At 43.5% G+C, this 24030-nt stretch overlaps 1 protein-coding gene across 1 annotated transcript; it reads left to right on the top strand.

Annotated features, from left to right (window-relative positions):
* On the top strand, positions 1929 to 14909 carry CRABP1 (cellular retinoic acid binding protein 1). The gene is made up of 4 exons (XM_021407684.1): positions 1929 to 2114; positions 2457 to 2635; positions 5378 to 5491; positions 14579 to 14909. Exons 1-4 carry the CDS (start codon positions 2045 to 2047, stop codon positions 14627 to 14629), a joined length of 414 nt encoding a protein of 137 aa, XP_021263359.1. The 5' UTR covers positions 1929 to 2044; the 3' UTR covers positions 14630 to 14909.

Below are 24030 nucleotides of genomic sequence, written 5' to 3'. Positions count from 1 at the left end.
TCATTTTCTTTGGCAGACATAGGTGGTTCCTACCCAGTTTATGCTGTACTTGCTTCTTATCATATCGCCTCTGTCTTGCAGCTGCTGCATTGCTTCCACTGGGGTCCACGTGTACTTATTTGTGGGGTTCTGGAAGCAAGCCTGGATGGTGGCAGTGTGATTTCAGTGGTGCAACTGGCAAGCTGAAACTGAGAGACTCCACAGGGGGTTTCAGCAGTGCTTTGCAGCAATGCATAGATTTGGTGCAGGTTCATTGGGCCTGCAGCTTCTTGTTCATAAGATTTGAGACCACCTGTCGTGGGGATATGATCTCTGTCCGCTTTATGATTTTTTTCCCAGGTGTTTTTACTATTATTATTACTGGCAATGCTGAGTTTTCCATGGTTTTTTTGCTTTTCCTTTTTTTCGTGGGTTGTGTTTTGTTTCGTTTTAATTTTGAGGTGACTGGAAATCTTTAAACATTTCAGATGGAGATTCTCTTGTCATTTACTACAAAATGAGAAAGGCCACGTGCCCAGTTTTGGTTTGTTTCTTTGTTTCTTTTTCTAGAGAAAACTGACATTGAAAACAGATATTTCCCACCAAAATTTTCATTTCTTGAAAAAAAACCCACATTTTCCATCAGAATATGTGAGATACAGAGCTATGCCATGTCTCCAGGGTGTCCTAAAAAGACGGGGAAAAAAAACAGTAGAAAAAGAATGACTGCCAACAGAGAAATATTTGGTTCTGCCCTACAATTCTGCCTTACTGGAGAAAAGCTCTTCCTGGGGTGAAAAATGAGAGCAAATTTCACTCTATAGGCGGCAGAATCCTGCCTGACAGATGGCTGCAGTAAGTCCCAGATCTGCACATTTTCCAGGAGTGAACACATTTTATACATACCTCAAGGAACCAACTTGTCATTTCACAGAGCAAGTGAAACGAGTGAAAAATGGTTGTGAATGTACCATGGAGCTGGCTCAGCAAAGGTTTTCCTATAATTAAAATACATCTGGCTGTGTTCGGAGCGGGAAATCACAGCCCTCTGAATCTTTGGAGTATTTCCTTGTGCACAACAGCAGCAGAAAAAAATCCACGTGTCTTAACCCACCAAATCCTGGTCCCCTCAATCACGTGGATAAATCAGCTGCGGCAAGGAACTTCAGCACCTCTGGCCCAGAACTGGGGGACTGCAAGCAAAGGCAATGGAAACGATCATGAAAACGCAGCGAGGCACAGATGGGTGCTCACAGCTGCAGCATGCTGGTGTTTATTTAAAACAGCGGGACAGGGCTTGGAGTGCTTCTCCCCGATAAACTGTGACCTCGATGGGCACTGCTCTTTTGGATGCAGGGGGAATACCTCGCAGCCCCTGAGCTATATCCTCTACCCGCAGCCGAGCAATGCGGGACCGTGGCCGTGACTACGGAAGTCTGCGGGTTTTGTACGAGCCTTTGTCCTTTGCCCTGCTCAAACGGGCAGGCTCGGATCGGGGCAGCCACGGCTTCTTCGCCTCAGCCGCCTGCCCCAGCCCCCCGCACCCCTTTGGTGGGGGCCGTTCGCGATAGCGGCGCTGGGGACGCGCCCAGCCCGGGCTCCAGAGCCGACACAGGCGTGCGGGCTGTGCTCGGACAGCTCGGGCACAGGGTGTGACCACGTGCTCCCGCGCCTCGGCCCAGCGAGGCTAGGGAGCGGTGCAGCGTGAGCCCCGAGGCTCTTCTCTCATTTGCGTTGCTCTCCGCTTTTCCCCCGGCTGCTTCTGGGCCGTCATCGAGTCCTCGGTGCCCAGCGCAGCGGCCGGGACAAGCGGCAGTCGGGCGGCCCCAGGAGGGCTGCGGGGCGGGGAGTGATGGATGGGGGCTGCGAGGACGGACAGACGGAAGGCTGGGAGGGGGAACGGCAGACTGGCAGCGTGCGCTGCTCTCGGGGGAAGGGCTGGGGGCCGGCTGGGGGCCGGTGGGTGTGACCCGCGCTCTTCTCCGCCGCCGCGGTCCGCCCCGCTCACACGGTGCCCGAGCCGCAGAGCGAGCAGCAGCGCCGCGTCCCCGCCGTCCGCCCCGCCATGCCCAACTTCGCCGGCACCTGGAAGATGAGGAGCAGCGAGAATTTCGACGAGCTCCTCAAAGCGCTGGGTGAGCTCGGTGCGGCGGGCGGGCTGGGGGAGCGAACCGAGGGAAGGGGCGCGGGGCAGCCGGAGCCGCGCGGTGCTCGGTGCCGCCCGGGAGGGCTCGGTGCGGCGGCGCGGGGGAGGCTGCGAGCCCTGCCCGGGGGACGCGGAGGCGAGCACGGCCGCGCTCCGCGCCTCACCTGCGAACGCCGGCGGCCCTGCCCGGGGCTCTGCCGCCGTGCTCTGCCCGGAGCCGCGGCCCCTGCACGCGGGGCTGCAGCGCTGCCTTTCGGCCCCCCGCCCCGAGCCGGAGCGGTGCTGGCCGAGCTGGCGACCTCAAGCTCTGCTTCCTCCGCGCTTCGCCCAGGTGTCAACGCCATGCTCAGGAAGGTGGCGGTGGCGGCCGCCTCCAAACCCCACGTGGAGATCCGCCAGGATGGGGACCAGTTCTACATCAAAACTTCCACCACTGTCCGCACCACGGAGATCAACTTCAAAATCGGGGAGAGCTTCGAGGAGGAGACGGTGGATGGCCGAAAATGCAGGGTAAGAGGAGAACTGTGTGTACGCTGTATGTGTGTTCGCACGCTGAGAGTTACAGAACTACCACCCCGGCAGAGAGACACAGTGAGAGCCCAGTGTCTGTCCAGCTTCCTTACCGAACTCCTCTTAGATGGCACAAACACATCTGCTGTCCTCCACCTTCTTCCTCCTAGAAACTCGCTGGAGGGGGTTCTTGGTTCTTGCAGCTCACCTCATCCAACATTCTCTGGCATGCAGGACAAAGCAAAGCTGAAATCTGAAGGTGACAGAGCATGACAGATCTTAAGGGCATAGCTGAGTATCTGCTTGCCAGCTCCCCGCCTGGTGGGGTTTTGTCCAGCTCTCTTTGCTTCCCTCTCTCTTGGAGACCTCACTCACAGTGAAGGCTCTCCCTGCTCTCCCTCCTCGGTGTGGGGAACACTGGAGCGAGAGTCAGAGTCAGGATTTAGTGCACAAACCTGACATAACTGTTGTTCTAAAATCAGTCGGACAGCTTCACAAGCAGTCCGAATTGATTGTCTTGGAATGAAATTATCTTTCATTCCCTTGCAAGTGCACATTTTCCATTTGCTGATCAGATAAATCTTTAGCAGTATAAGACAGACTTCCAGCCAGAGGTACACCAGCCATGGTTACGCCATCTCCTTGTACAGAGTGCATCAGAGAGAGTGTTTGGGGTTTGATTCTCTGTGTGAGCCCCTGCTCCCCTACCCTTTGTAAACCACTTCAGCGGCTGTGGAGGGGATATAATATTGTTAAGTCAGCAGCATCTGATCCTGGCTTCTTGCTGATGTAGGTACATGGGATCCAGGGTACTGGAGAACTGGGTTCTGATCAGCGCTGTCTTTCAAAAAAGTTAACAAAAGCATGAGTATGTAATCCTTTACCCAAGTACTTGACTCACTGACATTTATAAGATTGACTGAAAAAAGTGTGTGAGTAAAAAGTATAGAAATGTAGTCCCAAATAAAGAATATGGTTTTTAAGATGCAACAGCCTGTCGGCCAAGTTATAATCTCTGCTGATTCATGGGCCAGTTTATGAGACCATTTGAACAATTAAAAAATCAGAGTAAACTTAATATCTTCAGTGCAATTGCTGTGTATTTAAATTTTTGACAAAGAGAGGTAGATGTTGGAAGGTGGTGAATACTTAGAACATCCACTTCATCTCCAAGATGAGTTATCATATATTTAACAGTTTGTTCAGGAAATGTTGCTGGCTGTTAATTTATCTTGCTCAGCAAAAGTAGTTTTTTCATGCATAATTCATATACAATAAATGTGACCTGCTTTCTAGAGGAAGATTTATTGCTGGAAAAACAATAATTATGGCTGTAAGCTTTGCAAGTTGGAAAAATCTGAAAGAAATGTGTTTTGTGAAGTAGTAAATTTTTTCCATGTGTTGTGAAATTATTTATAGTTCAGTCTCAGGAATGAGTTGTACTGTTGTATATATATAGCCAAGGTGTTGCTACAGAGCAGAAATTGACAAATAATAAAATAATACTTCAGAATATAGCTTGCAGTACCTGGCAAAATTACTAACTGATGATAGATTTTTTGGTACACTTAATGGGGTGGAGGGTTTTGTTCTGCCAGCTAACTTGATCCATTGTTCATACAAACAAAGAGGAGTCCGATGCAGTTCGCTGAAAGGCACAGCTTCTATAACTGCCACTTTAGGTGGTTTGCTGGCTTAAAAACCTATTGTTTTGGAAGAAATATATGAAGTGAACAGCTAATTTTAGATCAAAGGAAAGGGTTTTGGTTTCTTTTTTAATGTTTTTTTTTCCCCCTCAGGACGTCTGGGAAGTGTTAACTTGATTTTATGCATACATATGTGCACACATATTTGTATATAATCACGGACTAATGAATGTCTCCCATGTGCTGGTTGTAAAGCAATTACTCGCACATTCATTATAGGGCATCCTTCTGCACAGCTGTTCCATTGCCCCAAAGAGTAATAGTTCAGTGCTAGAATGAAAAGCAACAGAAAGTCAGGGCTTGCCTGTTGGTGAAAGCTAAACAAAATCCTATATTAACTTGTTTTTCAGTGGTTTCATAGTCATTATTCAAATGCTTTGAAAAATGCCTGCAGGTATTTTCAATCACCAGACCTAGAGCCTTAAAAAAGAAATATCACAAATGCTGGAGTTCTAACAAAGTTCTTGTAATGGAGCTGTAGCTGTGATTTATTCTGGGTTGTTAGTACAGTATGCGCTCGAGATACAGTTAACTTGGCACAGTGCCACATAGCATGGAAGGTTAGAAGTGGCAAATACTGCCTTATTTATGACCACAAAACGATACATAGTACTCTTGCTGCTTTTACTCCAAGGGGACTTTGTAGCCATAAGCAATATGTGGCATCAAACCACATGTGTACCAAGATATGTGGGAGTGAGGATGCTGTATTACCACATTTCTAAATGATAGTTTTCAACATCAAGCATTTTATGAAAATGGCTTTGGGGTTTGGAAACAAATGCTGATTTACATCGAAAAGGCACATTTACAATTACTTTGCTAATATATACTTATTAAAAAAAAAAAAAAAAACAACCTTACAACTTAATTTTGATTTCGTCACTTTCCACTGATGTCTTTTTCCCTTTGCCCTTATCTGTGTTTTACTCGATTACTGCAGCAGATATTCTCACTGCTGCTCATTGTTGTCTCTCTGCTTCATGCTGCTGGAGAATATAATTAATGTTATTCTTAATGGTTTTCTTGCCTGCAGAGTTTGGCCACTTGGGAGAATGAAAACAAGATCTATTGCAAACAAACTCTTATTGAGGGAGATGGTCCTAAAACATACTGGACTCGAGAATTAGCTAATGATGAGCTGATTTTGGTAAGAACCTCAAAGCCAACCAATGCATGCACTGTGTTAACAGCTTTTTGTTGCTGCGTAGCATGGCTTGCTACTTTCCTTAAATCTGTCTGGAAAAACTACCATTTTCATAATTCTCTGCAGTACAATTCACACATCAAATCTTTTCCTTTCTTTTTATTATTGTTTCTTTAAGAAAAAATGCAAATATGTGCAGGTTCTCACTTGCATTTTATTGCTATATCTTTCACCATATCTTTACTGGTAGAATAATCACAAGTGGGCCACTTCTGCTCTCTGTGACCACAATAACACCAAAGAATTTCTTTGATTTATTGCAGATTTTCTCTGGTGAGAGAGAGATCAAAGAGTTTGACCTCATTTCTGGAGAACCTTCTTTTTATAAGCATGTGTTTAATGTGATGCTTCTTATACACAGGCGCATGGTGTAGAGGAGACATGTGGCATGTTGTTAGTATGCTCTAATCTCATTCTGTTGATGAAGAACACACAATTCCTTCCCTATCTCTGCCACCGCCCCCAATTCCTTGATCATCTCTGAATCCAGTTCAGAGCTGCCCTCATGAGTTTGCTAGAAATCCACACGTTTACACATTTGCTGTCAGCCAGCATCCCCCCACTCCTGTGTGACCTTCCATATGGCAGCAGGGTTACTTCAAGCATTTGCAGTAGCACCTCTGCAACTGCCTCTCCATTTATGCCATGAATCATGTGCAGTTTCTTTATTGATATTGTACTTCTGTTAGAGTTGAGTTTGCTTTAGCGAATGTTTCCCTAGTAATCCATCCACATACATTAAAAGACATCCAGAACTGAATATAGACACAATTTTTCTGAGTTACACGTAACACAGTTCAGCTCAAGTTCAGAATCTTTTATTTTGCACATTCTTACAAGTGAATTCTGGGTAAATCAATTGACTGAGCTGTTGTACCTCATTGGTTTGGGCATGGAAGCGATGCTGCTGGCGCAGTAAGTAAGAAAGCATCAAAGAGGGAGTTTTTATTTCAGACTATTAGACTGACTAAACTCCTGCAATTTAAAAAACAAACAACCTCCCAAATGCTTCTCTAAAGCAGCTGGAGCTCTGTTTTTAATACTGCATCTGAAACAAAAACAGGACCCAAGCCTAACCCAAGTACAAATAAAAAGCTTTTAAAGTATTACTGTTATTCCAGACTTCTTGGAACTTCATCCACCCCTTATGAGGAAGAGTATGCTGCTAATGAAACAGAACTGTTTTTTGCTGAATGAATACCATAATTCTGGATCATTTATTTTGAATTAATCACTGAAATTCTTTACATCATCCAAAAAGTTTAGGAGGCAAAGTACTTTGATTCCTGCTTTGTCTTTATATATAAAGTAGTGATTAAAATGAATTCTCAATTTTAATTTTTCCAGCCTTCTAATACACTTTTGTACTTCAACAACAGACTAGTGAGGCAGCTGTTCAAGAAAGTTAAAGGAAAAAAGCAGTTCAAAGCAAAGCAGAAAGGGCAGTCATAATACACTTCCCTCCTGGAATCAGCAATGTGAACTTACCCAGCTGGGGTAGAAGAATGAGTCTGGTTAAGAAACCAGAGCAGTACAAAGATTACAAAGCCATCTAGGCTTTTTTTTTTTTTTTTCTCTTGCATAATCAGCCTGTTGAGCTTTCCTGAATTAATTCTTTTTCAGATTAGGATGTACATTAGGCTAATTCCTCATTAGTATTTTCAGTTATAGGACCGCAAACAACAAGAAGTGATTTTACTGGTTCATTTCGTTGCCACTAAACTGTACACATTCTTTCTAATCTGAATATGTCTATATTCAAATTTCTGCTGTTACATATTATGTATATTGAAGAATCTAAATATTCCTAACATTTATTTTTGCAAAAACTTCTGTTAACATCACTGATGAAGCCACCTCTTAGAAGAGCCTTCCTTTTGTCAGGCTAAATCACTCGAGCCCTTCAATGTCAAACAAATTATTTTTGAATCATTCTTTCGGTGTTTCTATAAGCCCTTCCAATTTATCAATTTCCTTTCTCACCTATGAATGCCAGAATCACATGTGCTATTCTGCCATCAATCATACTAGCACCTGATGCAGCAGCAACTTCATCTCCCCGCTTTTACCTGAAATTCTTCTGATATATATGCAAAGACTTTCTTAATCAATTTTTGGAAACTCATGCTCAGCTGATCATGATCCCAGGTAATTTTCCTGGTTTCTGATTCCCCAGACTGATCACTTTCTCCTTTTCCGCAAGCTGGGACTATGTTTTGGTAGGATTTTACTGTGTTCATTATGGAAACATAGTGTTTGCTTCCAAGTGATTGAGATCATTCTCCCTGTTTTTCACTGTTTAATATGATATGCAGTTCCATTCTTCTGCCTCTTTTCTGAAGCATGGTGGCCTATTTTGCTTCATTAAATATTAGGCCAATTCTTAGTCCTCAAGGCAGAAAATTTCAAGTCCCTTACAATGTTTGATGGGATTTAATGTCCAAATCTTTTAAATACATGAGTCAGGATGTTCAAAATCTTCTGACACCCTGACGCTCAGTAATGAGGTGTTTCTAAGAGTAATTGTACCGAGTGTGAGGTCTCTGGTTCATTTGGAGAAGTTGAGATTGCCAAAATGAATCCTTGTGGGAGGCTTTCTGTTTGGAGAAAGACAGGAGAGGGTAAGGGAAGCTAAAATTTTCTTGCCTGTAGCCCCTAATTTTAGAAGCCTGGAATATTCCATCCACACCATTTTTGCTTTAAAAGCTAAACTACTCAGAGGGTTTGCCTGAGGTGCATCTCTTGACTGTAACAAGGAGCAAAGTAGGAATAGGAGCTCTTAGTGGGAAAACTTTGGGATCCCTTTTGAGCTCTTGCCTCTCAACTGTGTTTGCATTCATCATTGCTCCAGGGTTAACTTAGATTACTTTATCTCAAGCTTAGAAGCCTTCCTTGTGCCTGAGTCTGTAGCTCATGTATGTCTTACTTCTTCCAAACTAAGATCACAGTGAGATCTGTCTTTGTCTTTTCCCCTCTTTCTCCTTCCATCATCCCAGCTTCTTTAGGGTTCTTTAGGACCCAAAAATTTTTGTGTCCTAAAGAAAAAATATTTGAATTGATACAGGGAGCAAAACCCCCAGCTCCATGTATCAATTCAAATATTTAACAATTCCCATCTTCACACTTCTCAGACCTTCTTACTTACCTAGGAAATATTTTCTCATCCTTCACAGGGAGACCCTGTGATGTAGCAGTTTAAAAACTCTGTAAAGCTGATACTTCTCACACCTTCTGCTTCTCCAGCCAAAGAAATCTTTGAAGAAGTCATCAGTCTCTTTCCTAGCTGTTAATGCATTTGCAGAAGAAATCAATAAAACTCATATACTGTGTGCAAAAAGTTGCAGTAAGGAATCTAAACTGTGTTAGACTTCTGAGGCATTAATGGGAAATAGGCTTGAGGCTGTTGGAATGTGAGACTTGATGCTGTAGGAGGGTGAGGAATGAGTTTTACTCCGCTAATAGTGGCGCATAAATCTTGGTGCTTTGCTTCATAATTTTTAATCTAATGTGCCACATGGCTTAGGGGGTCCATTAGATTATGACGTTTTCCAAGTGGATGTGTTTTTCTGTCCAGCACAGAATGTTAAGTAAAATGCATTTATTGTCACACACTAAAAAAAACAAATGTGTTGAATTGTCATGACTATCACAGATCTAAAATAGCAACCTTATTACTATATAATTATCAGTCTTTTCTGGATCCTGGCAGAAGAATTTTCTTGTGTTCTTCAAAGACATTCTGCTGAAGCAGTATGATGGTCTTTCGTGGCACATCATGTCCTCTGGAACACAGATACTGGGAACAAACTATTCAGTTAGCAAAAGCTTTCTTTAATCTCTGGTGCCAGTTATGTTCACCTTTGGTTCTCCTTAACTGCTTGCAGCATGGGGAATGAGATGATTCTTATTAGTAGCATAAATAATATTTGGCTTGTAGTTTGGCAGATGTGGGTCTGAAGTCCCACTTGAAGAGCCCTTTTCACTAAATGAGGGATTTTTGACCAAGCTCTGCTTTATAAAAAAGGTGCTGCAAATGTGCAAGAACATTGTAAGTACTTTCATCAGCGATGTTAATGGTAATCACATCAGATGCACTTGCCGGAAAGTCAGTGCTGCATTTTTAGAAGTACCGAATAATCTAGGTTAAAAAAGGAATACGCAGGCAAAGGAGGATGATAAGAATAGATCCCCATCAGAGACCGAATTTGTTTGTCGTGACTGTATCTTTAGGCTTTATTGGACTTCAAGTCTATAATGCATAGATATCCTTGTTTACAACTCAACTCAGAAGCAACTTGAATTAGCACTTGGGTGGTCAAGATTGGAATCTAACACAAAATTGTTTATTGAATTTACTTGTCTGAAAAGTAAGGCCTGGGATTTAGGCTACTCTAACATCTTTTTTCATCCCTTCATTTTTCTTTTATAGTTCTTATTGTTTTTGCTCTTGCTGTGTGTTTTCATCAGGGACATTAATGAGCTATCAATCACTTGTGTAAGTCAGAACAAAAGGTCTGCTCTTACAAAGTTAAAGGATGCTGCTTCTGAATGTTAGCTGTTCAAATGAGAAACATATTTTGACTTCATCTGCCTCAGTGCTTTCATAGCTGCTCATGCCTCTGTAGATTTTAATTTCATCTATAACACAAACATTTTAAAGTGGATGGTTACTGAAGAGGATCTTTAAAAACAGCCTTAGACCACATTTTACACAGTTCATGTATCACACAGGGGTTCTCAGAGTCAATTATAGCAAGGGTCAAAGATCAGCACACTGGGGGGATTCAAGCATGGTTTGTATTCTCCTTTTCCTTCCCAGAAAAATCATGACATAGTTGATTAAAACTGGTGAACTGTGGAGTCTAAATGAGTGAGTGAACATTTTTAAATGATGTTGCTGGCTTCTAAAATTAAACATAGCAGGTGAGAAGTGCAGATTTGGTAATATATTTTTCTGCTGAATGCTTTGAGATTTGTGATGTGCCTAAACATTGTATCAAACAATGTTAAACTCCTTAAGTAGTTTTAGCTGCTTTGTTAAGTTCTGGAAGAATTATCTTAAATACAATCAGTTATCAAAAGGTGGGACACCTCATGGAGGTCACTGGGGGTTTTTGCTGCTGACCTCGCTAAAAACAGCTTTGATAAAAGTTCTGAGACCTGTAATCATGCACACACAAGTGTTGCATTTACCTAGTGCTTTACTTTAGTATTTACCCCGAGGAGATTTAGAAGGGGAACTTATAGATCTGCAGCCCTTGCTCACTAGTACAGCTTGATCTGGGGCATGTCCCAAACACATAAGCACAGAAAGAAGCCAAAGCCATTTATATGGTGGATGCATCTGATCCTGTGGATAGCCTCTTGTAATATCCGTTGCAGCTTAGATGGTTGCTGGGGACTGGCTTTAAAGACTATATTCTTATATCTGTCATTGATTTGCTGCATAACTCTGAGGCAACTGCAAAACACAGCAGTTCTCAAATACAGATACCCTGACAAATGACCTGATGTTGCATGGTCTCATCCTGCAGAAAGTGCAGCTGGATCTTGGGTAGCTTGTTAGTAGCATCCAAGGTTGAAAGTGAGGTCTGCGTCTTCTGCGACTATGTTGTCAAAACAATTAATCTTCTTGAAACATTATGGGACTCAGGAGGAGAAAGGAAATATACAGTATGGCTTTCTCGTGAAGATTTATATTTTTATGCTGTATAAGATTAGTTTATCATCACTGATTAAGTGTCATCAGTCTAGAGATTTATAGATACTTCTGTCTTGTTCAGGGAGTATTGCCTCTGAGTGTACACACGGAAGTCTGCATGTGCAAAGCCTTTTCTGGGGACAGAAAGTGCTGTTCATTCTTGTAGCACCTTTTCCATTTATTTGCTGATGTATTCCCTCTCTCTTTTTAAGAGGTGGCTCTGCAGACTGACTACAGTCATGAGCAGAGAATGGGATGCACACACTGGCAGAACTGATCTTTCCCTGGTGATCACTTCAGTGACAGTTGTCCTGGTTGTACTGTGTGCTCCACGTATCACAAAGGTGCTTTTCCTCAGAAAATGTTTATAAAGAACAACTTTACAAAGCAGACTGACTCATACAATAGTATATACTTCCCTGTAATGCTCATTTAATCTCTAATGATGACAGCAGTCGTGAAATCTCGAGTGAACTGAAACAGATCAATCTGTTGGATTATCCCCTTGTGCAGCACTTCCTTTGCAGTGCCCTTTTGGACTCTCTTAGCCTCACGTTATGACAAGCTAAGTGGAGAAAGCTCTTCTGTAATGTACAGTCTTTTGTAAATTGCACATTTTAAGTCCTGTTTTAGATTTAGATAGAAGCCTTGTAGCATTTTGTAAGATGAGTGGGTTCTTTGCAGTCTGATGGGAGTGTGGTGTTTGAAAATCGTGCATCTTCTCATTAGTTTTGAATTTCGCTTGGTAGTGTTGCACTCCTTTGAGTTACTCCGGTGCAATTTCACCACCAATTAGCCAGGATTAGTCTCTCTCCTTATTACGAAGCTCTACTCCTTTCGGTCATGGAAGTCTGTAGAGTCTGCTTGTTCTGACAGGAACTAGTGCTTCATTCCGCTCTAGAATTGGGCACACAAATACTAAGCCGCTCTATCTTACCTCTGAATACAAGGAGATAAGTGTGAAAGATGTATGAATAACAGCCTTTTGTTCTGGATCTTCCCCTGAGCTTGGGCCCAGCCGTTCATTAGACGTTTCTGTGATTAACCACAAGAGAAGGAATGCAGCAAGTTTGAATATGTTCCTCTTCGCATGGCTTAGCAACGTGGAGTTTTATCAACAATGCTAGTAAGTTACATTAAGATAGGGAATCTCCTTTTACATAAGTCCACATTTAAACCATGTACCTAGCAATGACAGTCACAGCCATTTCTTTATGCGTTCCAACATGGAAAGAAGAGCAGTGAGGACCCAGGCTTCGCTATGCTTAGCAGTGCCTGATTGTACCACAGGAAGGCAATCGCTGTCAGCGACCTTCTAGTCTGCACAAAATCTCAAGCACTGCATGGTCTTGATTCTGACTTCCTTTGTCTGGCAAAGCTCCTACAAAAGTAATTTCACGTTTGTGTATCGTTTTGGAGGAACCAAAGGAAGCCACAGTGAGGGTGTTTGCAGCTGCTGCTGCGGGCAGTAGGGAACTGCTGCATCCTTTAATGTTCATTTTCAGACATTTTCATGTGTAAGTTAAAAATGTGTATAAAGATTAATATGATAAACTCTTGTTATGCATAAAAGCAAAGCCTATATCTTTGTCATTTCTCACCATCCAAAACACTAAAAGGCTTTTTTTCCTCAGTAAAGTGAATGAAATATGTGCCAGAGGCAGTTCTAAAGCCAAATCCTTGTGAAGAAATATTGGCCAAAGCAAGCGTAGGAAACATTAAAACAAATACAGTCCAGCTGAATTTTCATAACACTCTGGGGTAGGTCTTAATTATATTTTTGAGTGAGACATTGGCAGTTATTCCAGCCGAGCATCCCATCCCACAGCTTGTTAGCAGTGAGCGTGAAACTGGCAATGTCAGTGTAGCTGAACATCTAGTGTGCTTGTAGCTTTTTTGCAGGCAGTGTTTCTTCATTCTTGGACACTTATTTCCTTTATGTTTAATTGCTTGCTTTGATTTTAGCCTGAAGACATAGAGTTACATAAAATGATTTTGTGTTTAGGTGGCTTTCTGAGGCAGCTGCCGCAATTTGTCATGCCTAAATGTCCTAATAATCTGTACTGTGATATTACTGCAGTAGAATTGCCTTCTAAGTGCAGTACTACAGAAAGATTTAAAAAAAATAAAAATAACGCAGGCTTTCAGATGCATATCTAAAACTCTGTTTCTGTTAGTATAACATCATATAACACCAACTCTAGCAACTGGAAAATCAGAGTATGCTGAGGCACTGAATCTGGCATAAGAAATTGGATGATCATAGAATATCCCAAGCTGGAAGGGACCCACGAGGATCATCGAGTCCAACTCCTGTCTCCACACAGGACCACCCAAAAATCAGTCCATGTGTCTGAGAGCACTATCCAGAGGCTTCCTGAACTCCAGCAAGGTCAGTGCCGCAACCACTGCCCTGGGCAGCCCGTTGCAGTGCCTGACTGCCCCCTCGGTGAAGAACCTTTTCCTGATCCCCAGCCTGGCCCTCCCCTGTTGCAGCTTCATGCTGTTCCCTCAGGTTCAGTTGCTGGTCACCGAAGAGCGTAGATCAGCACCTGCTCCAATGGTAATGAAACATAGTCTGTATGAAGTCAACAACTCTCAGATGTGTAGTGATCAAGTATTTGTGAGATCTCACCGTTTTTGTCATGTGAAATGAGTTCGATCACCACTATATTTTTGTCCATTATGCGCCCTCATTTCAGACCCCTACATAGCTAACTAATTCACTGATTAAAGTCAATGAATCCTGGAAGGAGGCTGTGTTTGATCCTACCCACACTGCGCTCTGGGAAAGAAGGCTTCAATATCCAAGCATGATGTGTCAACATCTTGCAGCAGCATTACGTTCACAGGTTGTTCTTAGACACTCACCAACTCTTCAGCGTTGCTCCACTGGCTTCATTTGAACTACTCTGATTTATACCTGCAGGTATCAAAGAATACCTTTTTAACATGCCATCCAATCTGATTGCACCCCCAGCATTTCCAGTTCAAAGTGCAGCAATTGTTTCTAAATATAACAGCAGTACATTCCAAATTCTTTTTCTTTTCTCATGTTTATTTATAAATGCATGCCAAGAAACTATAGAAGAAGGGAATTTCTGGGTCATTTATCATTCTGACAAAATTCATGGTGCCTGGGAAAAGAGGTCACCTACAGTGCATTTCTTGTCCAGAATAACTCCTTTCTTTACTTTCGTCTGTCAAAAGACATAGGAAATTGTATTTCTGCTGTAGATCTATCTACTGTAGTAAAAGTTAACTTTAAAAATGATGATAAGTGTTTGCTGGTTCCATTTTTTTCTGATTGATTTCTATTTCTTTTCCAGACCTTTGGTGCTGATGACGTTGTGTGCACAAGAATTTATGTAAGAGAGTAAAAACATCCATTTACTTGTCACCTAGGATGAAGTGGAGAGCAGTGGAAAGCCCCAGTAGAATGAATATTTGTGTGTGCTGTTACTAATGCGGTGTTGTATGTGACCGTGTGTGTTATACCTGAATCCGTATCCTGTTGAGTGTACTTTACCTTATTTTTCATCACAGATGTTACTCCTTTCTCGCTTTTATGCGGTCATTTTTTTGTGTGTCTGCTTTGTATTCTGTAGTTGTCATTTGCAATGGTTTTATCAATTATTAAACTTATTGGGCATAACTCAAGCTGTTTTGGGGTGTTTTTCATAGAAAACCCAGCAGTGCTTTGATGAGGATTGAAACGCTTCTTAGCCTCTTTGGAAGTCGGTGTGGAATTCCACTCCTGTTGGCCAGCCTTTGGCAGGGCCTTTCACAGAGCTGCAGGTTGCTTTCTCAAACCCAGACCACTGCCTCCTCCTTCTTTCTGACCTGTCACCGTGTGAGGGACATAGAGGAACAAGTCCTGTGTCCTGTGATGGCTGGGGCTGAGATTCAGCAGAATGAGACAAGACAAGGAGAGCTCTTTGCTCTCTTTCTGGTTGCATCTCTGAAGGGTGATTGAGCAGAGCAACCGTTTTTCTTTTTGAACTGGCAGAGGTTTGCTTTCCCTATAGAAATTCTTGTTAACCAAGTTCAAAGCACAGCTGTATTTACAGGACAGATAATACTGTGGTCATGACTATTGCTTACTGTCATCACACCCAAACATATCAGACCTGATCAGAGAGCCAGGAGAATCTGGTAGACTTCATTCATGTTTATCATAAAAATATAAAGCTGGGGAAAGCTGCTTTTCTCCTGCCTTCTCACCTGTGACGGAGAAGACGTTACTCTGATGAACCAGGAACTCTCCTGTTCTTCAGTGTTTGAATATCTACAGCTAGACAGTAGGAGCACTGCTTATTTCAGTGCAGTTCCGGGCTTATCTGACCAATTTTCAGCTTTGCAAAAATCATTTATCTGCTTCACGTCATTCAGTCATAGCAGATTTTGAAGAAGTTCAGAGGTAGCAGAGTGTATGTTCCATTCACTGAACTGCTAGATCCAAATCTTGATTGTCTTGGGACGTTTATGGCAAACAGATGACTTTGCCTCTTCATGACTTACATAGCTATGCTGAGGAATCCCCTCAACAGGATTCTTCAATTGCTACAGAGAAAATAGCTACCTGTTCTGTACGTCACACTGTGAGCTAGAGCAGCACAACAGGAGAGAAATGGAGGATGTTTTCTGTCTCCTCTGCTCTCTAACAGGTCACACCTTCTTCATCTAGGATTAGCACACAGTAAATGATATTGCAGCTGAAAAGGGGGATCTCTTCCTTCCACACTTTAACCTTAAGCCAAACCCTATTTCCAAGATCTTGTCTCAATTTGTACCAATTAAAAGCATTGCATGACAGCTTGGACTGAAGCACAAAATAAAATTAGTTCACTTTGTTTTGGAATTAGGTGCTGCTACCCACTGATGAGAATGAAATCCTAAGGGGAATGACAGTGATCTGTCTTTACTTTCTATCTTTTAAGAGTCAGATTATTATTCTTTTCCCCCTAGAAAATCCCTTTTCAGGAAAATCTGGACCTGCTTGTGCAATCAGCTGTGCCAAAGGAACTCCGTAAAAAGTGCCAGGCAGAACTAGCTCAAAGCTTCTCAGTGATGTGAACAAAATTGTGTATTGCCACATCAAGGCTCAGAAGAAAAGAGCTTTGTGTTGTAGAACATGCTGGCTCATGCCATACCCTTGCAGCAGCAGCAGGAGCCCACCAACACTGTTGGGTATTTTACTTCCAACTCCTGACTCTGGGGAGAGTCAGAAAGTGTTTGGTGGGTGTGGGGACCGGTTCAAGCAGTGGGGGCAAGTAGCAGAGTCAAGGCTGGTAGGTAGCAGAACTGTTTTGCCATCCCAGAAAATTGCTGCTCTTGGCAACTACCTCTTCTGCCCTGGTGTATGGTCAGTGAGGGTTCAGCAAGGTATTGGTATCAACCTCATGCTGTCTAAAGCATGGGAGTGCACTTAATGGAAGCACTGATGTCTATGTTTCGTTTCTAGGAAGAATCGTGCAAAGCTGTCATGCTTCTCCAGTAAATATCCTTCAGAAAACTTTACCATCTACTGGAAAATACCAAGTTAGGTTTCCATCCAGTTGGCAGCTGCTGTTCAAGTAGTAAAGCATGAGCTGTGAAACTGGGTTGTAGAGGTTATGATTGAAAACAGACTCTTGAGATATGAGCTACTCAGCATAACTGAGAATTTTCTCCTTCCAGGATTTAAACTGTTCCCCCAAGCTTTGTTTACGGTCTGGCACGGAAGAAGTTCCTTTCTTTAGTAATTTCAGTGTGGAACCTTCATCACTTGATTACCTTACATTAGAGTTACTGGCACATGAGTAAATTCCTGTGATGGGGACTAGAACTGGTCCAGGGTGTTAGTTTTATGGCTCGTTCTTGAAATACTGCAAAGGCCAAATTGCATTTTGTGAGTCTTCCTGGATTTAAAAGCTCTTCAAAGCTAGGCACAGAAGTCTTGGAACGGTTTTACTGGCCAAAGGCCCTGCAGTCATCTCCTGCCCTTCTTTTCTTCACTGAGATTGGGCCCCTCGCGAGGTACGTGGAAGTTGAGCGATGCCAGGGTGACCAATTGAGACATTTTTATTCACTTTTTGTGTAAAAAAAAAACATGAACACACATCTCCCCAGATGAGATGATGGGAGCAGAGTAGGGTTGCTGTAGCCAGCATCTACACAAACTTAATGTCACAGTGTCTGAAAGTTAAACAGTTACTTGGCAGATCAGGATCCTCAAAGCTTCAGGTGGCCGTTCTGTGCACTCGGGAGTAAGGGATTTTTATAGGCAGACACCAGGACAGTGGAGCACTGAAGGGTTACACAGAGGATTTGCTGACTGCTTAATAGCATTTGGATGCCGGAAAAGGGCTCCAGTGCATTTATGGATCTTGTTTTCTAGATCCAAATCAAAGAGACTCTGAGAGGCCTGAGAAGGAGCAAACAGTGGGGCCAGGGACAGAGCTTGGCTCACAGCTATGTGTATCAGCAAGCAAACTATGCTCCTCCAGAGAAGCAGGAATTTCCTTTCCCTTGTGCTTCTGTGTTCTAGATAGCACTTCATCACTCAGCCTGGAAGCGCTCGGTGTTTACAAGCAGTGACCACTCACTGCATGACTGCTGTCTTGCAAGTCTCTCTGCCCAAGCATCTAGGCTTCTGAGGTCTGCTAGTGACCAATGACAGTGGGCAAATGACTGCTGGCCTTTGTTGCTATGAACTTTATGATCATACAAGTGAATGCATTTGGAAACTCTTCCTTTGTGGTTAATAGAGTTGTATTTCTCCACACAAAGCCAGCAGGATGCAGATAACTGAGAAGGTGGGAGGACTTCCTCCCTTGAAGACATAAAGGCCTTGTCTTGCAGTTGCCTCAGCAGTTCAGCTAGTTTAAGGTTACAGCACAAGTGAGTATTCAGTTTCTTAAACATAGGTGTCTACAGTGATTTTAGATATCCTGAGTGTTCATGACCTCTGCACAAGGCTAGCATATAAAGCAGGCTGTGCATGAGATCTGTGCCTTTTTGGAGAGGCAGTCGCAGACCAGGGACAAAACCTGGGGGCATTACAACATAGGTGGCTGTGATTAGGCAGCTGACTTCCAGCCAACATGTCTGCAGGCTTGTGGCCTCACTATGCACTGCAGGACTGATGATAACTGCCTGCTACAGTAAGACAAAGCAGGGGTTATACAGATACCTGCACCTACTTGGAGCATGCGTAACATTTCATGAAAACAAAGCTTCTCTACACGTGTGGAACACTAGGGGACAGCAGCCATATTTTCTGCCCTAGGCAAGAAGAGTTCATTTTAGGATTCTCCTTTGATTTTCCATACTTTGTTCTTATGCCACTCTCATAAAACTTGTATTGTTTTTCTTTTCTACAAGAAAAATAAATATCCTAACCAGTAAACAGATCAGGCAGTAAAGCTCGATTCAAAAAAATCTACTGTAGGAAACTCAATAATAATAAGTTCTTAGCCAGAAATGTGACATTACTTTGAATTATTCAGTTCACACATAACTGTACCACCAACTACTATTGTATGGAAGCAGAGCTGTCCCACTGCGTGCTGCATGCCCTGGAGAGCTAGTGTTGCTGTAGTTCATTCTTAGTGCAAAGAGATCTATTTCTGCTGACAGGAAGCTCCAAATGCCACGGGGCTACAGAATCCAGAGTCCTGTTAAAATATGGGCTGTCTGAATATCGCCCTGTCAGAAGTGGAACAACCTATAGCTCTCTCCTTGAAATTACAGATGACTGGCTGAGGAGCGTGGTGAAAAAATGCTGTTAGTAATAGTGAAGGAATAGGTGGAAACAGATGCCATACCCCTTATTGGTAGTTCCTTCATTTCAGCAGTCCCCACATTACTTCCCAGAACACGAAGCCGGTTTGGATTAGAGGCAGAAAATACCTACCAGGATTCTTGAAATTTCAGTTCGCTCTTACTTGACTTTTGCTGCACTCTGATAAATCAAAGTTTTGAGAGTTCTGAAACTGGGAATTTGTCCCATGACTCTCATGCTGTTCCCATTTGAGGGCCTGTAGTGACACTCCACCAACATGATCTATGGCAGGCACTCCGTTGTCTTGCCATGTACTCAAAACAAAGAGGAACCTGGCAGCTACTTGGGTTTGCAGGCTTGAGTACAATTTCCCGTCAGAATTTGCTGTATGGTCTCACACTGTGACAAAGGAAAGGAAGGTGGTGAGGCTTGGAATGGGTCCTGTGGTGGGGAATACCACAGTCTTGTAGCAGACACTGCTGCCTCCTGCCCAAACCAGCTGCTCCTCTCTGGGAGAGGCAGGAAGGAGATGAGATTCTAGGTGGCTGACTGAACAACAGGTTCTTAAAAGCTCTGTAGATGTGCATCTCCATGTCATTCTTCACAAGATTTCATCATAGGTCTGATGAGTTCACTCCGTTTTCAAAGGGCTAATGCTTTCATGTTGAAGGAGCTGCTTCTGCTGGGAGATAAGGGGGCAACTGGAAATCAAGTGATCACTTGGAAACTGCAGGTAGGAATAGCTGTAGTGGCTCAGAGAAGAGTCTCTCCCCTCACGTCCAGTGCCTAAGGCCCTTCCCTGAGTCCCCACTGAACCTGCATGTCCCTTCAGCAGACATATAGCTAGTCTGCCTCTAACCCATGTCTTGGAAACACCTCCACATGCCTTTATCCCAGTCCTCACCTTTGTGTGTCCCGCTTACAAGGGATCAAAAAGATGGAAGGAACTTCAATTGAAACCACCTCTTTAAATGCGTTGAGAATTTTTGGCATCCCAGGATGGGCTGAGACAAACAGCATCACTAAAATCGACAGTAGTTTTAATGAACAAGGACTTATAGATTCTACTTAACGTGAGTAAAATATAACATTTTATATCCTTTTGTGTTTAGCTTCTACTCTGCCTGGTGACACAAGCCTGCAACACACACCTACAGTGTGAGAGCTTAGCTTAGCATCTCTGGAGAAAGATCAGTGATTTAAAGCAATCTTGATGGAAAGCAATGTTATCAGTGTTACTCAGAGAGACCTGAGCGCTGATTTATTGTCCATGTCAACACTGAGATTCTGGTGCTATTGCGAGGTTGCTGATGGCCGAAGCTATTTCTTTCCATTTCTCTTGCTGCAGCTGGGAGATTTTTAAAATGTTCCATATGTGGAAATGTATGTAAAATTGACACTGTGCAACTCTGGTGCATAGTGAGTCTGGAACAACTGAATAATGATATTAATTTGCAGATGATCCCACATAGGGTGTGCCAGGACATCAGCAATGACTGCAGTGAGAAGTCTGTGTGTCTGAAACAAGCACCTAATAACTCTCACAGCAGTTTTTAACAATGAGCTTATGCAGTCTGTGGCAGGGCTAGAGACTGAGAACATATTGCAGTTATTACAGAGGCTGAAGTCCAAGTTCCTTTTCAGACACGTCACCAGTAATGTGTTTTAATCAAAAGTATTTTAGTGAAGTAAATTGGAATCATCTGGATCTGACTGGCATCGTATTCTCTCAAGTGTGATTTATTTCCTCATTCCCTTAACGAACCGATAGGAATTCTTTGTGATGAACGTGAAGAATATGAAAAAATCTGTAATGAGGTCTGTTAGTACAGTTTAAGCAGAAATGTTATGGGCACTGGCTTTGTTGCAGCAGGTCGTGCAGCCACAGGGAAGCCATGGGAATGGTCAGTGCTGTAAAAGGCCATTTGCAGGGACAGAGGTCTCTCCTTTGCCACTGTTTAAATAACAGCAAGGTGAATTAATTCACTGATTTGTTGCTGGCATTTCATCCTGCTGGAAAAATATCAGGGAAGATACTTTGGGATTCGGGGATGAACGCAAAAATACATTTTCAAGAAAGGTAAAAAGGAGGCGAGAAAGGTGCAGCGTGTACCTGTACGTGTGTGTGAAACAGCCGTCACGCCGGAGGACCTCGCTCTCACACAGCTGTGATGGCAGTCACGGCTCAAGATGAGCACGGTACCCTCTTGCCTTTCTTTCAGCTTGTTAGAGGGTGACCACATTTGTTGAAGTTGTTCATTGCTGGAACAGCTCAAACACAAAGCACAAACAGCTCTTTCCCTTCTCGCCGCAGTATTCTGTGTGTTACCTTTGTTAGTAGATAGAAGCAGAAAAAAATCAAAAGTGTAATCGGTGGAAGCATAGAAGGACCTCACAATAAAGCCCGAAATCTGTTCCAAGGTAAGGAGAAGGAGAGAGGGAGTTTATTATTTTTTTCCACCATTTTTTTCCTTCTTGATTTTGGCTGAGAAACAGAATTTAAGGAGGAATTTGAATTTTCTGATACAATAAAGAGCCTGGGAAGAGCTTCTTTGCATGCTTTTTAATTGCACGCATTTGAACAAATTGCTGCACAGGTCCCTGAACTGTTTGGTGTGTGCTCTTGTTTGGACTAACAGTGGTTTCCTCTACTTCCGATCCTAATATCTTGTGGAAGAGTTGTGTTCCTCTCTGCCAAGTTTAAATGAATGCGTATGCTGAATGCATGTAGTATGTGTAGTGGCCTGTTAAATTAATCTTGAGTGTATTCAGAATTTGTTAATTTTATGAATACTTTGGAATAAGTAATCATCACTTTTCCTGAAGCCTATCATTTGGATGCTGCAATCATCGGGGCACCCATTTGCCAGGTTCTATCATCTACTAACACGAAGCAAATAGATAAGAAAATTGCAGGGTGAGAAGAATAAGGCAATATCTTGAAGAAGATACCAGGTTAAAAATTTCAAAGCCGTGTCTCCGTAAGCAGACAGGAGTTACGTAAGGCTTTAGAGCTGACTGAGCCGTGACACAGATACAAAGCTCAGACAGCAGCACTGAAGCTGGGGGGTGGGAGACAGAAGTGGGCAGTGGCCCAGGGGGCAGCTGAGGGCAACCACTCTTTGCATTGGATGGAGCAGAAGAATCTGATGGCAGCTCACTAACGTGCATTTAGTAAAGAACGCTGCTCACATAAACTGGTCACAGATAGATGAGATCGGCCTCGAAGAAGCTATGAGAATGTACAGACATCCTGGTGATCGCTGTCTGGGAATGGCACGAGTCTCCCTGATGTTCACCCAGTCCTGGGAGATGGACACTCATTCTGAGATACCGAGATCTGGGCAGCAGATTCCTGCAAATCTGCACTGTTGCCTTGTAAAGGGATTATTCCCACAGTCACCCATGCATACACAGAGGTGCTTTTTAAAATACACTCTTTATTCTGGAGTTGTGCCTTATGTCCCCAGTGGAGCCCACCAAGTCTCTGCAGAAGTCGGAAGGAACTAGGTGGCTTTGGAGAGATATCCACAGAAATAACACGAGATGGCATATGTACCACACAAATGTGTGGCACGGGTTAGGAATGCTGTGCATGCAGCCCGTGCAAATCAGCAGACCAAAACCACTTCTTTGGGCAAGGAAGCAGCTCTTGTTTCTCCTCTGTCCCTGCTTGGCAAGCGTCAGGATGTGTCTTTGCAGGTGAATGTAGGAATAAGGCACAACAACGCAGGAAATGATGTGAAAGTGTGTGGTCAGAGACTGCAGCCATGAGTTACTAAAATGCTTGCATGGGACATCCTTTTATCCTTTGAAAATAGATGCAGAAATCTCCTTATATTTAGGGATGTCTTACATAGCCCCAAGCTCCCTCTAGTTAATGCCTCAGTCCTGCAATCAAGAAGTCACAAGGGCTGCTCACCTGAAAGCAATGCAATGACACCCTCAGAGGCTGCTCAGTATGCGTTGGCCACGCGCACATTTCTGCACTGGGTGCAAGGCTGTCGCAGGAAACCACCAGTGTAAGTGTGAGGAATTTCTTTTAGATTCCCCTGTAAAGTGCCAGCTGCATTTCTCACTATAAAAACAGCAACAGTGGTCTTTATATAAAATAAATTGTGCACACTGTCCTGCCTATGTGCCTCCCCTCTTGGCCCTCCTCATGGCAAGGTCTCTCTCCAGGGCCACACCATTTTCACTTCACTGGGTTTTTGGCTCAATCCGGGCCTGGAGGAAGAGGCAGGGAAACACTGCCCCATCTGTGCCATATGCAGGATGGATCTCAGGGCATTTGGTGTGAAATGAAGTTGTGCTCACCGTTCATCTGGTGTTACAGCTGAGTGCATCCAACTCGGTTTGGGCAGCCGTGAGAGCTGATTGAGCCCATTGGGCTTCATCTGGTGAGGGGACATGACTGAAAGGATGAAAACGGGGCTTTTTAATTGCCAAGCCACTTGAATCAATAGGGAGCTCTGCATGCTGCTCAGTGTGGTCTCCATGGACCCCATATGAAAGATGAAGGCAGCTGCGACCTCGTTTCACCACCCTTGCCTCAATCAATAGCTACCAGCTTTTAAAGTCCCAAAAGGTGTGATTAAGCCTCTGCTGCGTGAAGTTAGCGTTCCTTACCGTGCAGCCCATTGTCCTGAATGAAAGGACCTAAAAGCCCTTATACTGTGAGGGTTAATGACCAGATGTCCCTGGAAGGAAGCCCATCATCAGCTCTGGCCCCCTGTGCCAGGAATTGCTGCAGCTGATTTCATTCCTCTTTGCATCCGTGTCTTAGCTTCAATGGACACTCCACTTGGGTGAGCAAGTGTATGTGTGCAGATCTAAATCTAGGGATGTCCTGGGAGAGGGCTGAAAGAAGAGTTGTGTTACATGTCACTGTGGTAAAGAGGATGCTCTCAGTCAGTGACAGGCAGGAAGCTTAAACCCTTCCACACCTGGGAGTAGGACAGTGCACGTTTCTAGTCCATATACTCTTGCCTGAATGTGATAGTGCCAGCAAGGCTT

Source organism: Numida meleagris, chromosome 9 (genome assembly GCF_002078875.1).
Source record: "Numida meleagris isolate 19003 breed g44 Domestic line chromosome 9, NumMel1.0, whole genome shotgun sequence".
Classification (NCBI taxonomy): Eukaryota; Metazoa; Chordata; class Aves; order Galliformes; family Numididae; genus Numida; species Numida meleagris.
The sequence above is the reverse complement of the archived record's forward strand: the minus strand, read 5'-3'. Positions and strand labels throughout refer to the sequence as shown.